Source organism: Paroedura picta, chromosome 16, assembly GCF_049243985.1.
Source record: "Paroedura picta isolate Pp20150507F chromosome 16, Ppicta_v3.0, whole genome shotgun sequence".
NCBI classification, from domain to species: Eukaryota; Metazoa; Chordata; class Lepidosauria; order Squamata; family Gekkonidae; genus Paroedura; species Paroedura picta.
The window spans coordinates 4,809,650-4,823,866 of NC_135384.1; the positions used below are offsets into that span (position 1 = coordinate 4,809,650).

At 52.3% G+C, this 14,217-nt stretch overlaps 2 protein-coding genes across 2 annotated transcripts; one reads left to right on the forward strand and one right to left on the reverse strand.

The window, feature by feature from the left end:
- Positions 1 to 84: 84 nt before the first annotated feature.
- OSGEP (O-sialoglycoprotein endopeptidase) lies at positions 85 to 7,321 on the reverse strand. Its single transcript, XM_077313867.1, has 12 exons — positions 7,083 to 7,321; positions 5,938 to 6,066; positions 5,037 to 5,156; positions 4,148 to 4,323; positions 3,252 to 3,347; positions 2,966 to 3,015; positions 2,591 to 2,669; positions 1,968 to 2,033; positions 1,618 to 1,708; positions 987 to 1,062; positions 778 to 876; positions 85 to 241 (listed from the first exon to the last, which is right to left on the reverse strand). The coding sequence occupies exons 2-12, from the start codon at positions 6,050 to 6,052 to the stop codon at positions 202 to 204; spliced, it is 1,008 nt and encodes a 335-aa protein (XP_077169982.1). The 5' UTR covers positions 6,053 to 6,066; positions 7,083 to 7,321; the 3' UTR covers positions 85 to 201.
- A 634-nt stretch (positions 7,322 to 7,955) lies between these two features.
- On the forward strand, positions 7,956 to 12,844 carry APEX1 (apurinic/apyrimidinic endodeoxyribonuclease 1). The gene is made up of 5 exons (XM_077313058.1): positions 7,956 to 8,076; positions 9,693 to 9,828; positions 10,194 to 10,375; positions 11,068 to 11,260; positions 11,759 to 12,844. The coding sequence occupies exons 2-5, from the start codon at positions 9,765 to 9,767 to the stop codon at positions 12,271 to 12,273; spliced, it is 954 nt and encodes a 317-aa protein (XP_077169173.1). The 5' UTR covers positions 7,956 to 8,076; positions 9,693 to 9,764; the 3' UTR covers positions 12,274 to 12,844.
- Positions 12,845 to 14,217: the final 1,373 nt, after the last annotated feature.

Below are 14,217 nucleotides of genomic sequence, written 5' to 3' on the forward strand. Positions count from 1 at the left end.
GGGGTTTTTTTTGACTCAATTTAGCCAAATAACCCACCTGTGTACCACATCGCCTCTTATCTTAGGCTAAAAACAATCCCAGCGTTGCTACAAAACGAATCTATTTATTCCAGCTAAAATATATTCCCCAGTGAATAACCACTGGGGCTTGATTATCCCAGCGGAGGGAGAGGGGTGGTTCCCAGGCGAAAGTGGGAGTGGTCAATCACGCCATGTGACCTCCACTTCATCGGTACGATACCTGCAAAGGAAAAGCAGAGCTTAACGTGCACAGCAGTGGCTCACTTCTGGTCATCATCGTAATTCCTTCACCGTCCCTCACTCCCCGGCCCTGCCACGCACACACCTGGGACCTCACCTTACTAAGCTCTGTGTTATGCTAAATGTTTCCATGAAGGTAAAACCTGTCCCGTAAACCCTTTTTGTGAGCAAGTACAAAATAAATGTTTACGAGAGTTTAGGACAAGTTTAGGATAAGTCCAAACTCACACCTGCTCTTGTAAACTAGACAAGATTATGTTTATAAAATGCAACGAGCAATCTCCTACGGCAAAACCAAGAGGACTTTGAAGAGTTAACTCCCTCTCCCTTTCCTGCACAGCCCCGAGACTAATTGAGGCTCCACAAATCTTCAACTTGCACTTTATAGTTTGACGCGTAATCTTTTTCTCTCTGTCTCTCAGCCCAACAGCACCAAATCCAAAAGCTCCTGAAATGCTGAAATCCCCACCCACCCTCTCCCACACCTTTACTCCCCAAAAAGGGGGCATGAATCACCTCTGTGTAATCCACGAATCTTCAAGTGGTGTTATTTGTCCTGATTGGAACATTTCCCAGCCAGCTTGCGCGATCATGGCTCCATTATCAATACAGAACCTGGGTATCAAAAGACAGTTTAAATGGTTCCGGGAATAACAGCCAGTGTTGGCCATGTCCTCATGGGCTCCTGAAAGCCCAAACTGCAGGGGGGCGAGGGGGGATCTTACCTCTCATCTGTAGCAAAGAGTTTTGCTCCTCTTTCTCGGCACATGATGGACATCATCTCCTGCAGCCTCTCATTACCTAAAAGACGGATGGAACGATAATAATAATATTGAATATTATTTCTTTGCTTCGTTATTTCTTACCTGCCCTTCCCCAAAGGCGCAGGGTGGGGAGCAACAATATATAAACAAAAAAGCACTATGCTACAGTTGTGCAAACATCGCAAATTAAAAATCACATTTGATTCATATTCCAGCTGAAATCGATCCGTTCTAAAAGCCGGCTCTTTCTCCAGCGAGAGGGTGGGATACACGCACGATTAACAACCAGGGTTTGATGGAAGTTTGACTGAGGTGATGAGCAGGGAGGGCAGAGTTTTGGCATTATTTCTGGCCTCAGGCGTAGGGCTGGTGGAACAGCCATTTCGCAGGCCCTGTGGAATTGTCCCCAAATTCCACCAGACCGGGGCCGGAAAGGCCCCGACCCTGGTCGAGGCCAGTATAACTTCATAGGGGCCGGGCCCCTGCTAGCGATCGCCAATGTCCAAAGGCGATACGCAAAAGCAACAAACAACTTGGCAGCCAGAAAAGGACTGGGCCAGTGAGGGGTTAAAGGTAGCCTGGTGGTACCCACAGCCGACTCCGCCCACAATCAGCGCCTCCTGGGAGCCGGTGTGCGCCATGGCCCGTTCGGTGATCTCCACCAGCATAGCAAACAGGGTCTCCTGCAGGGGGAAGGGAGAAAAACAGATAAATGAGCTGAGGGTTCCCATTAATGTTGGACTCCTAAGCACAGATCACAGCCGGGCTCTAGAATCAGCTGTTAGACTTGGTCAAAGTCGCCTACCAGCTGCGCTGTTGGATCGGCCTCTCCCCCGGACTGCCAAAACAGCCACGCAGCAGGTGATTATGAGGTGCTCCTTTCAGCACTTGGCTATCTAGTGAGACCACTAGGATCTCCCATCCCGGGTCTTGGTTCCTCACCTGTAAGGAGAAGCAGAGGTCCTCTGCTGTGCACTCCCCACCAGCTAGCATTCTGTGGGCCACATCCTGTACCAAAAGGAAAAGAGAGAGAGCAATAACGCAGTTCCCCTTTTCCTGGCAAGGCCTTCCCCGACCTCGGAGAGGCAGAGACTAAAAAAACAGAGGCTTGGAATTTCTGTCATGCTGGAGAAGGAGATATGGGGTTTTTTTGTACCCTGTTTTTTACTACTCAAAAGAATCTCAAAAGCAGCTTGCCACCGACTGCCCTTCCTCTCCCTGCGACATACTCCCTGAGAGGTCGGTGGGGCTGAGAGAGATCAGAAAGCTCTGCAAAAACAGCTGTGATTCTCAGGAAGCCAAAATATGGTAATTGTTTCATTCTTGTGGAATTTCAACAGGCCTCACATGTCTCAAAGGGGATTCGAATCACCTTCTCTTCTTCTCCCCACACCCTCTGATAGGTGGGGTCGAGAGAGCTCTGAGAGAACTGCTCTGTGAGAACAGTTCTAAGAGAACTGTGGAAGGCCCAAGCTCACCCAGCTGGCTGTGTGTGGAGAAGGTGGAAAATCAAACCCGGATCTCCAGCGTAAAAGCTGCCGCTCTTAACCATGGTTTTGCCTTACCTCTATGTGGGAGAGGATGCCAGAGAAGGAGACATCCATGCCTTTCACAGTATACGGAAGTTCAACCAACTTCTGGCCTCTGTGGAGTGAGAAGATGGCATTAAACCCCCCCTCTCCTCTCCCAGTTCGGGTGGACATACATATACACAATAGCACAACAATTTGTAGATGGAAGATGATGAGTTCTGTTTTATTATCCAGTCCTTGGAAGCCAAAGGAAAAAATCTCTAGAATGCATGCATTGTATTGTTGTATCTGTGCACACACAAACTGTTTTTGCTGTCATCCGCTTAATGGGGCATCCCCAAATGTGTAGGACTTGGATAGTGAAGGACCCCCCCCCCCTCAAATTTCTGAGTTTTCCTCTTGACTCACTTCTTGGCCATTTGTTCGATGTTGTAGCCTGGGCTGGGATCATTCGAGATCTAAAGGCAAGAGAAGCAACGTTCGTAGAATTCCCGAAAGTCTATATATTCCCACCCAAAAATTCAGAGTGTCCTACCTGGGTCTCCTCCCCCATTTTGCCTTCACAACAGCCCTGCAAGGTAGGACGGGCTGAGAGAGATGGACTGGCCCAGTTCCACTTTGGTGACAGAGTGGGATTCCGAAGTTGGGCCGCTCAGCTTACGATTTTGTGGCACAGCTCTACTCAGAAGCTCACCTTCAGAACACGGGCAAAGCGGTCCAGGCAATTTCCCACAGCAATGTCGATGGTCTCTCCGAATATCCGGTAGCGACGCTCGGAATAGGCGATGACCTGCGTTGAAGGAAACAGAGAAGGCGTCTCATTCTGTGTTGTACGGCTCTGGAAACCTCCCTCCGGAAATGCCCACTTCTCACGTCACATAAAATGGCGACTGGATTGCCCACTTCTCACACCACACAAAATGGCGACTGGAATGCCCACTTCTCACGCCACACAAAATGGCGACTGGAATGCCCACTTCTCACGCCACACAAAATGGCGACTGGAATGCCCACTTCTCACGCCACACAAAATGGCGACTGGAATGCCCACTTCTCACGCCACACAAAATGGCGACTGGAATGCCCACTTCTCACGCCACACAAAATGGCGACTGGAATGCCCACTTCTCACGCCACACAAAATGGCGACTGGAATGCCCACTTCTCACGCCACACAAAATGGCGACTGGATTGCCCACTTCTCACACCACACAAAATGACGACTGGAATGCCCACTTCTCACGCCACACAAAATGGCGACTGGAATGCCCACTTCTCACACCACATAAAAAGGTAGATCCTAGCAAGACCTGTTTTGCTTAGGAAACTATCCCCAGGGTTGGGAGATGTACAGGGACGCTGTTGTATGAACAAAAGAAATCCCAGCTCAGGCTGATATACAGGGTTCTTCCCTCCCCATTAGATCTTCAGAAGAACCTTGTGAGGTAGGACAGGAGGACAGAGACACAGAGTATGTTCGACTGGCCCAGAATTAGCGGGCTTCATGGCAGAAGACCTGGATCTCTCCATTCCACCGCCCAGGTCTTCAAGGGAGTCAGGACAACAGAGAGGGCCCATCTTCATGCCTACCTGAGTGTTCCCACCGCTAACGTACAACACTGTTGGATTCTGGGCACCGGTCACCAACCGCCCCATCTCGATGTGCCCCACGCAGTGGTTCACCCCCAGGAGAGGCTTCCCCCACAGCTGAGCCACTGTGCGGGCCACCACAGCCACCGTCACCAACGGGGCACCCATGCCCGGTCCTGAGGAAGAGGGTGAGCATCAAAACCTGCCTTTTGTTTTTGGACTCATGACCACAGTCCACACACCCGGCGGATTTGTAGCCAATAGCGCCAAGTGGAAAATTTGCCAGCGCTGTGAGTTCTTTGTGAAAAATATCCGGTCCTGCATACGTAAATATAGTCTGTTTATCCACCATGGGAAGGGCAGCTGTTTGCAAAAAGTCAATTGGGTACGGTGAGCTATATGAGGGCTACGAAGCATGGAGAAACCCTCAGTGCCTCTAGAAATGCTGGTTCTTCATAGTTTTGGCTGCCAACCAGTTCTGTGGATGACCCCAAGTCTTTCTAAAAGAGGATGAGTTCTTCTAGATTCCTTCTCTCCACATAATTCATAACTTTGCACCCTTCTACTGCCTTCCCTCAGGGGGCCATCTCCGGTCGCCCAGCAGGCCTTGTGCACCTCAAAGCACCTGGCATTCACCTTCCCTTCCTCTCCCCACAACAGACACCCTGCGAAGTCGGTGAGGCTGAGAGAGCTCTGAGAAAACTGCAGAGGGAACTGTGACTAGCCCTAGGTCAACTCAGCAGTCCCAACTTTGGGGGGGATTTTATTTTGTAAAGAAGTCATTGCGTAACTCGGTCTGTAGGGTCACCCAAGGGGTCATCTCTTTGACTGATCCCTCATGGGCCAAGGCAGATTGTATCCCCCATAAGGGGGCGGCAGAAGGACTCACCCTTAGTAAAAGCCACGGCGTCAATGTCTGCCGGCTTCAGCCCGGCCTCGCTTAGTGCCTCCTGCAGGACCGCCAGGATGCAGGCGCGGTGGTGCCGGGCTGTGTCACCTGGCAGGAAACCTGGAACAGGAGAAATGGGTGCATTTGCCAAGAAGCTCCGATAGCCAAGCCTCACCCACTGATTTCCGAACCCAGGCTCAAAGCCGGCTTTAGTGCCCACCCTCTGGTTGCGCTCAAAACCACTGGGGTTGAAAGGCGAAAGAACAGTAGCAGAAGAACTGTGTTTTCGTATCCCACTTTTTACTACCTGAAGGAATCTCAAAGCAGCTCACAAACACCCTTCCCCTCATCACAACTGTCTTCCCTTCCTCTCTCCACAACAGAAACCCTGTGAGGTAGGTGAGGCTGAGAGAGCTCTGACAGAACTAAGCATGGCCCAAGGTCACCCTGCAGGTCTCATGTCTCACAAAGGTGCTTATGGTCACTTTCTTGTCCTCTCCCCACCACAGACACTCTGTGAGGTAGGTGAGGCCGAGAGAGCTCTGAGAGAACTTTAACTGGCCCAAGATCATCCTTCTGGCTGCATGTGGAAAAGTGGGGAATCAAACTGGGTCTTCGTATTAGAAGCCACGCTGGCTCTCCAACAGCTGGAGAGGTCTTTATGCTAAGATTTTATGCTGCAACAAGCAACCCCAGAAGAAATCATGCAAGAGAATAAAAGTCCGAATAAATCAGGTACAATGGGGGACTAAATCACCAAGCATGTCCAGTTAGGTCGAAAAGCTTGACAAATCCAATTGATTCGAGCTGGAGAATTTGGATTGCCTAGGGAGGAAGTATATTTCCAATCACAGAGTGCCTTTGGGGTCAACCTAAGGAGAGGATGTCGTGTGACCCTTACCTTGCCCCGGTGGAGTGACGTAAGTCCGCCGGGGGTTGCTGAGGACTTCTCCATCCCGGACAATCCCCACACCGATTTTGTTGGCGCTCCCCTCAAAGCCGATCACCACAGGCATGGCCAGCTCCCCTCCTGGAAAACAGAAGGAGAGAGACGTCACTTCAATCCTATTTGGGAAACGCAGGGGTACCGCTCAAATGTGGAGAGTAGAATTTTGCAGTTCAGAGCGGAGACGGGGAAGAGAGAAGTCCTTTCTCCAATGCAGAAAAGTAAGGAGTTCTTGCTCCTCTGTAGGCCAAGGATCCCCTAACATATGGACACAGAGAACAGAATCCAGAGCCAGAAACACTGCAGTGCATATGTTGTAGTATTTGGCGTAAATAAATCCAGAGCAACTGCCTCCGATAAAGCAACAGAGATTCGGACCCTGTAGTTGACCTAAGAGGAACAAGATGCGATCCAGATTTTTACCACTCTGCATTGGCTAAGGCCCATTGAGACAGATTTCGTGTCTCCTTATCCATCGATGCCTGGTTTCGGAAGCCAAGAGAGCCGGATTCTACTATGGGGATTTTCTAAAAAAAGGATTCTAGTAGTTATCAATTGGGCAGGGGAAAAGAAAACAAACTTTTCAGCTCTTTTGGCTTTGACAAGACACTGAACCCAATGAATTACTTCCTGCTCAGTCAAGGTCTACGGAAGTCAGCCGTGCCCGCTCTGAACGGCAGCTGCTCTTCACCCGGAGATCTTTTAAGTCCCACTCTGCCCAGTTCCTCCCTTGGAAAACCAGGGAATGTGCCAAGGACAGAAGCTGGGTTCTTCTGCATGCAAAGCAGGTGTTCTTCCACGGAACCACGACACCTTTAGCCTGGAGTTGAGCTGTAGTTCCAGGGGATCTCCAGGTCCCCCCGGAGGCTGGCATCCTTGTCCTTGACGGCTTTAGGCAGATGCCCAAATAAGCGACACAGAGCAGAAACAAAGTTGGAGACTAGCAGCACCTTTAAAAGCCCCACAAAGCTGCAACTTGCCTGCGCGTGCAGCATGCTCCTTTGCACGTGGAGCCCACATTCCAGCCCCCCCCCCAAAAGCCCATCCGCTTCCCCCCTCTTGCAAGAGGACTCCGTAGCCCTGCGCGGTCTCCCGTTTACCTCTTGGCTCGGCTCTTCGCCCCGGCTGCCCCTTTCCGCTTGGAGCAAATCAGGAAAGTCCCATAGGGATGAATGGGAGCGATCCCATTGGGATGAATGGGTCTTCGACGCGCCTTTGAGCCGGTGGGTGGCGGGGAAAGGAGCGACCGCGGTTGGCACCAGGAAAGGGGGGGGGAAGGGTTAAATCGCACCAGCCTCTTCTCTCCGCCCCGCCCTTCTCCAAAAGCGAGGTGTCCATGGAGAAAGCGAGAGGAGATGCACATTCGCCTTCACTACCGGCTGCCATTGGAACTATGCGGGGTTAAGAAGGGATGGGGAGAAAAGAGGGATCTTGTTGTTCTCTCTTTCAACCCCCCCATCTTTATTTATTTGCAAGCGGGCTTCGGGCGGATTGCGACAGCAATTTAACATTTAAAACCATTGCACGACAGAGGCACCACCTTATCCCCTGACCTCAAACTTCTCTCCTTTGACAATTGCATTTGTGTGCAGATTGCAACTGACCCTATCCTAGCTCGGCTGTAATTGCCCGGGGAATTATGCATCTGCACCCTGGCTACACCTTCCCCTCCCTGCCTACAGGTAAAGGCTGAGTCACTCCTGTTCCGCTGTATCTGGAGAAAGGTGCATGCACACGAAAGCTCATAGGCCGGCCTTCCAGGTGCGCCTGAACTCCAAACCTGTTTTATTTCCCCCCCCCCTTGTAGAGGCGACCACCTCACCGTTCAACCGGAAGTGGTGGGTTGCCTACAACACGATGAGTCTGTGTCCCCTTTGGCAGCCGAGCCCCGCCCTCCTCCCTCTCCACGTGACGGCAGCGCGAGCAGCCATTGGCGGATGGACGACACCCAGTGGAACCTTTCTCCCCCACGTGACCCAAGCTCCTCATCACGTGGCGCAAATCCACTCCACGTGGTGATCCTCTCCATTCTGCAGGGCTGCGGTCTTGGCTGATCCTGTCTTTGTCTCGGGGGAGATCCCGGGATCTGGGCCGGTAAGGGCGGGAGGCTTCAGGCAGAGTCCCCCTCCAGCTGCCCTTAATTTATTTAATGTAATTGATTTATTTTAGATTTATATGCCGCCCTTCCATACGGCTCTGAGAGCAGCAGGAAAACATTAAAGTGGGCAGAGAGAGGGAGGAGTCCTGCCTTGCAGGTGGCAGTTCAACAGGTGGAGCCTTGCCCGCCTCCCCCAGCGCTGCATCCTAAAAAGCCCCTTCCCCTCCACCCCCGGCCAAGGACTCTCTTAAGCGGCAAGAGTCCTGCCTCTTTTTCACTTGGGGAAGGAGGCGGTGGGAAGCTGACTTGGTTGCCTTATTTTTAATTTTTGCTATTTTAAAACACCTGCTAGTTCATATCTGGGTTATGTATTTTAAATCTCCGTAAGCCGCCCTGGGCTTCCAGGGAAGGGCGGAGTGTAAATGTGAATAACGATAATAATTATTAATTATTATAATAAACGGGGAAAACCTCTAGTTAATTCCAGCCAAGTTATCCGGTTGTTAAAGGCAAAGCGGTTAGGGATGTACTGAAAGGAATGACAGGAATGCCCCTTGGATACCAGGGAGCCATGCAAGTCAATCTCGTATTGAATTATTATTTTAAAAATATCTTTGAAGCACCTGCTATTTAATGCCTTGGTCATGTATTTTAATCCTCTAAGCCGCCCTGAGCCTCCAGGGAAGGGCAGGATGTGAATGTGAATAATGATAATAATAATAATATTATTATAAACAAGGAAAACCTCTAGTTAATTCCAGCCACGTTATCCAGCTGGTAACGGCAAAGGCTCAAAGGAATGACAGGAATGCCCCTTGGAAACCAGGGTGCCCATGCAAGTCAATTGGCATTCGTGCCTCCCACTATTTCCAGTGGGTCTTCCTGCCGTGGTTTCCAGTGAGCATTCCTGGCATTCCTTTGAGCACATCCCAGCAGCAGCTGGGTTAGAATTTATTTATTTTAAAGCAATAATTGTGGGTGGCTTGAGGGAGAGGCTTATTGATGCCAACGGGGGCAGCACGAGCTCCCTCCATCCCAGGAAAAGGGGGCCTTGCTGCAAAGAGGTTGTTCCTTGGGTGGGGGGGTTGTGGGGGAGAGGGCAGCTGCTGTTGCCAGGAGAGGCCAGCTTGGCTGCATGAATTACCGCTCATCTCCGGACTTCGGAGGTCAATTCCCCTGGAGGAAATGGCTCCTTTGGGGGGTGGGACCTATGATACCCCAGGGATCCCCTTCCCCAGGCTGCACCCTCAAATATCCTGGAAATTATCCAAACCGAAGTCGGCAATGCCAGCTGCAGTCCTAGATGAGGCCCTGTGCCTATAACAAGCAGATGTTTCAGGCAGCTGTTTTGGCAGTTAAAGGCATAATAGCCTCGCAAGATCAAAACCAAAGCTGGGGGAGGGGGGTGGAGATTGACTTTGCCTGCTGTAGGTCGAGGTCAGGGAGGGATTGGCCCTGGGGGGGATTAGTCCAGCCAGCCAAGGAGAAGGATTCCAGGGGCTATTTTTGGCCGTCTCCCTTGGCACCGGTGGGAAGGGGTCTAGTGGGAAACCAAGGCCGAAGATGGGGCTGATTCCATTGGGTGCTGGACTCACAGGTTCTCCTTTGGCAGGAGACGCTGCTGCTCCAGAGTGTGGGGCTCTTGAGGCGGGGACGCTGCTGGCCCCTTGGGCTGAGCTCCGAGATGCCGAAACGAGGGAAGAAGAAGGAGGATGGCGTCGCTCCAGAAGAGAAGGAGGAGGTGGCAGGTGAGTAGGCCCCAAGGAAGATGGCTTTTTGTCCTCTGAGCCTGCGTGGTGCTGAGGGTTAAGAACGGGCTTCTAATCTGGCGAGCCGGAGTCGATTCCCCACTCCTCCTCCCCATGCAGCCAGCTGGGTGACCTTGGGCTTCTCACTGCCCTGCTGTTACACATCCTTTGACAATTATAGTGGGCTGTCACTTTGTGTCTTAAAAGGAACCAAGTTTTCTAAAACTGCCCCCCCCCCAGTTACCTGGGCTGAAAGTCTACTCGCCCCAGGTGACTAGATAGAAAGTTAATTGCAGCCTTTTGCTGACAGACCCCAATTGCCGTTTCTTTCTTCTCTTCCACCCCACCCCATTTTTTTGGGCTAGAACCAGAGCCTAAGAAGGCTAAGAAAGGCGGCGCTAAGGCCGAGAAGGAGGCCGACGGTCCGATCCTGTACCAGGACCCTCCCGATAAACTCTCTTCTCCGAGTGGCAAGAAATACACACTGAAGGTCACCTCCTGGAATGTTGACGGGATCCGTGCCTGGATAAAGAAGAAGGGCCTGGAGGTAATTAATTCCCTGCTGGTGCTGGGAAAAGATGCCACCACCCCTTGAAACTCTGGAGATCCACGGCTACTTAGAATGGCTGACACCTTGACTCAGTGGATCAGCAGTTCTGGATCACATCCATTGCTCAAACGTTCACAACTCAGGGATATCCATTCCTCCCCCCCCTTCATTCTTTGCTCCTTTGCTGCTTTGTATAATGTTACCTCTAAGTTGCTAACCAGCCCTTGGGGGATCGGTGCTTTGCCGCAATTAGGTGGTGGCCTAGCAACCAGAGGTCCCAGGTGAGATGGAGAATTCCTTTGGGGGCTCACACGAAGCTGAGATCAGAGGCAGCTTAGGATGTCTAGTCGCCCTTGGTAAGCAGGCAATTTTCACTGGCCGAGCCAAACGGTTGACCCAGTCAGCACAACGTGGCTTCCTTGCTATCTCCAGACCTTCTCTCCAGGATCCTTCCCACTTGGAGATGTTGTGTCTTGAACTGGGGACTGTGCACAGCATGCCCATTGCTGCTCAGCTGCAGGCCCGCCCCTGTGTAGGGTGGGAAAGAAGGGGCAAGGCCAAGCCCTGGCCCACCAGTCTGTGTTCCCAAGTTCTAACTGGCTGCCTCCCACTTCTTCTTCTCCGTGGGAGGTGGAATGCAGAAGCATCTGGTTCTCAGAGCCCAGCCTTAAAACTGTCTCTCCCCACAGTGGGTGCGCGAGGAAGACCCTGACGTGCTCTGCCTGCAGGAGACTAAATGCGCCGAGAAGCAGCTTCCCGCCGACATCCGCGAGATGCCGGAGTATCCCCACAAGTACTGGGCCTGTTCGGATGACAAGGAGGGCTACAGCGGGGTGGCCCTGCTCTCCAAAACCAAGCCCATCGATGTCACGTACGGGATCGGTAAGCTCGCCTGAGTTCCTCGGGCCTTTCGGTTCCATTCGGAATTCAGTTTGGGTTTTTTTTCCCCCTTCCTTATGCTGCAGGTTTGCTGGACCTCTCCGTGACGCTGTTTACTAATTTCCTGCTAATTTATTCTCTCCTTTTATCTGTATTTCTGACAATTTCTATTCCATTGTTTGAGGAAGTGTGCAGGCACACAAAAGCCTCCAGTCAAGGTGCCATTAGATTCAAATTTTATTGCGTTATTTAACTTCAAGCACAGCCCTGAGCTGGCATCGCTGGAAGGGGCGGTATATAAATCAAATAATAATATGAAGAAATAAAAATAAAGATCGTCAAGGAGACCTCAGCCCTGTTTGCAAGACCCCGGCAAGGCAGCTAACAATGTTTCATTCTGGGGGTCATTAATTTATAATAAATTGGGAGCGACCTGACGGCATGTCCATAGAGAGCTGCAATCGCTTCCCTCTCACTTCCCAACTCTTCCGCCCCCTACAGGTGAGGAGGAGCACGACAAGGAAGGCCGGGTGATCTCGGCCGAGTTCCCCTCCCACTTCCTGGTGACCGCCTACGTGCCCAATGCGGGCCGGGGTCTGGTGCGGCTGGAGTACCGCCAGCGCTGGGACAAGGCCTTCCGGGCGTACCTCCAGGGCCTGGCCGCCCGCAAGCCCCTCATCCTCTGCGGCGACCTCAACGTGGCCCACCAAGAGATCGACCTCAAGAACCCGAAGGGCAACAAGAAGAACGCCGGCTTCACCCCGGAAGAGCGGGCCGGCTTCGGCGAGCTGCTGGAGGCCGGCTTCACCGACAGCTTCCGGCACCTGTACCCCGAGACCCCCTACGCCTACACCTTCTGGACCTACATGATGAACGCCCGGGCCAAGAACGTCGGCTGGCGGCTGGATTACTTCCTGGTCTCTGGCGGGCTGCTGGAGGGGCTGTGCGACAGCAAGATCCGCTCCAAGGCCCTGGGGAGCGACCACTGCCCCATCACCCTGTATCTGGCCGCGTGAGGGAAGGGAAGGGGGAGGGAGAGCCCCGGGGTAGGCGTGCTTTAATGGGCACCCCCTCCCCACAGTGGCTTGGCTTCTCTACCCTGGCAGGGAAACCAGAGCTGACAATGAGGGTTGCCAGCTCTTAACCCGGAGGAGAGACTAGCCCAATGATAGAAATCATGGTCTTATTTCTGGAAATCTGTGTATCCTTTTTTCCTCTGCCTGCTGCAGCAATTAAGGCCCCAATTAGGGGGCACAGGAGAAGACATCCTGCCTCTTCCTTCCCCACGGTGAGATGCGGGGCTTCTGGGTCAGAAACTGGCAAACCCACAAGCTGAGATTCTCAGTGGTGGGAGGGGAAGACAGGGAACTGCTCTTGAGTTTCTTATCCCCACCTAATAGACATCCCTTATTCTGGTTGCTTTAAAGCACTAGAGGTCTCCAGTTTTGTATCTGAACAGCTGGGGGTTTTCCCCCATAAAGGAGCTCTGCCCTATCCAATTTCCTGGTTTCCGGAGGCTCTGGTGCTGTAAGACTGTTTCTCTCTGCAAAATAAAGCATTAAACTTCCCTTTTTTTATTTAAAAGAACAGTGCCTGTCATACTTGGAGTGCCTTCATTGTAAGAAGGGGGTTGTCGTCTCCGACAGGTCCTCGGTAAAGGATTTCTCAGTCCTCTTGTTCAGTTCTTTGCTGTTAAGTTCCTGTCTCTGTGGCCTAGCCCTACTTCACTTGGTCTCCTTTAAGGGAAAAGGCACACATTACTGATCACGGTTGGGGAGGGGTTGTGTTTTCCTCTCCAGCTACGCAATTGGTAGCGAGAAGGTAGATTTGAGGCCCTGGACCAAGACATCATTCTGCCCAGGAGTGGTGCAGTTGGGAGAGATCGTGGGCTCAGTGGCAGAGCCTCTGCTTGGCATGCAGGAGGCCCTAGGTCAGGGGTGGCCAAACTGTGGCTCTCCATGTGTCCACGGACTACAAGTCCCAGGAGTCCCTGCCAGTATTTGCAGCTTGGCACCCCTGCCCTAGATCAACCTTTCTCAACTTTTCTGCCACTAAGAAACCCCTGTAACGTGCCCACACTGGGGCCCCTTCTCTTCCCATCCATCCCTGGCCGTTTTGGGAAGGGTGGGCGGGTCAGCATGACCATAAATGTTTAGTTTAAAAATGTATTTCAAAAATTAACTCCCACCCCTTTGGGAAACCCTTCCAGGACCATCAGGAAACCCTCACTGTGTGAGACAGGATGCTGGAATAAGGGACCACCGGCCCGATTCCAGCAGGGCTCTTCTGATGTCATTAACGAGTGGAGCTCCTCATTCTAAAAATGTGTACTTCTCCAGCAGCAGGCTGTGCCCGCAGGCCAGGGAACCCCGACTTCCTCGAGAATTCTGAGAAAAGGTCAAGGAGCTCTGCTTGAGCCTCACACCTCGGCCCAGGTGAAGGGCCCTGTTTGGTTGGCCGGGGAGACCGTGACCAGCCCGCTGCCTGCCGGAGTCCCAGCTGAAGTATTTGCACGGTGCCTGATAAGGCCTCTGAGCAAAGGGGAGAAAGAGCGAGCGACTGATTCCCAAACCAGGATTAGGCTGTGCCCTGAACCTTGTCTTGCCCCAGAGGTGCTGAAGTTGCCTCCCAGAACTGCTCTCTCAGTGCCTTCTGCAGCCCGACTTCCCCCTCGAAAAAATTCTGGGCGCTGTTGTCCACCCCCCTTTGAAACTCTTGACTCAGCTGCTCTGGAACCATGTCCTAAGGGGCCCCCCAGTCTCTGCCTTGGTCGTCTCTAGGCTTCAGAGCATCAAGCTGGCTGCTAGCCCTCTGTGAATCACAGGGGCAGCCAGTGGTGCAGAACCTCAACCCCAGCTGGCATCCCCCATTGCTCCTCCCCCTAATTCGCTGCATGGGGGCAGAAAGAGGGGTTGGCTTTTCCCCGGGAGTCTTGGGGCAGAGAAACCAGAGGCTTGTAA

Bases quoted from the DNA above. Each gene is read 5' to 3' on its own strand.
- OSGEP (XM_077313867.1), bottom strand. From the start codon at position 6,052: ATGCCTGTGGTGATCGGCTTTGAGGGGAGCGCCAACAAAATCGGTGTG. The intron at 4,324-5,036 runs GTGAGTCCTTCT...CCTCTTCCTCAG, and splicing joins CGCCGTGGCTTTTACTAAGG to GACCGGGCATGGGTGCCCCG. The intron at 2,670-2,965 runs GTGAGTCAAGAG...CTCACTCCACAG, and splicing joins ATCGAACAAATGGCCAAGAA to AGGCCAGAAGTTGGTTGAAC.
- APEX1 (XM_077313058.1), top strand. From the start codon at position 9,765: ATGCCGAAACGAGGGAAGAAGAAGGAGGATGGCGTCGCTCCAGAAGAG. The intron at 9,829-10,193 runs GTGAGTAGGCCC...TTTTTGGGCTAG, and splicing joins AGAGAAGGAGGAGGTGGCAG to AACCAGAGCCTAAGAAGGCT. The intron at 11,261-11,758 runs GTAAGCTCGCCT...CGCCCCCTACAG, and splicing joins CGATGTCACGTACGGGATCG to GTGAGGAGGAGCACGACAAG.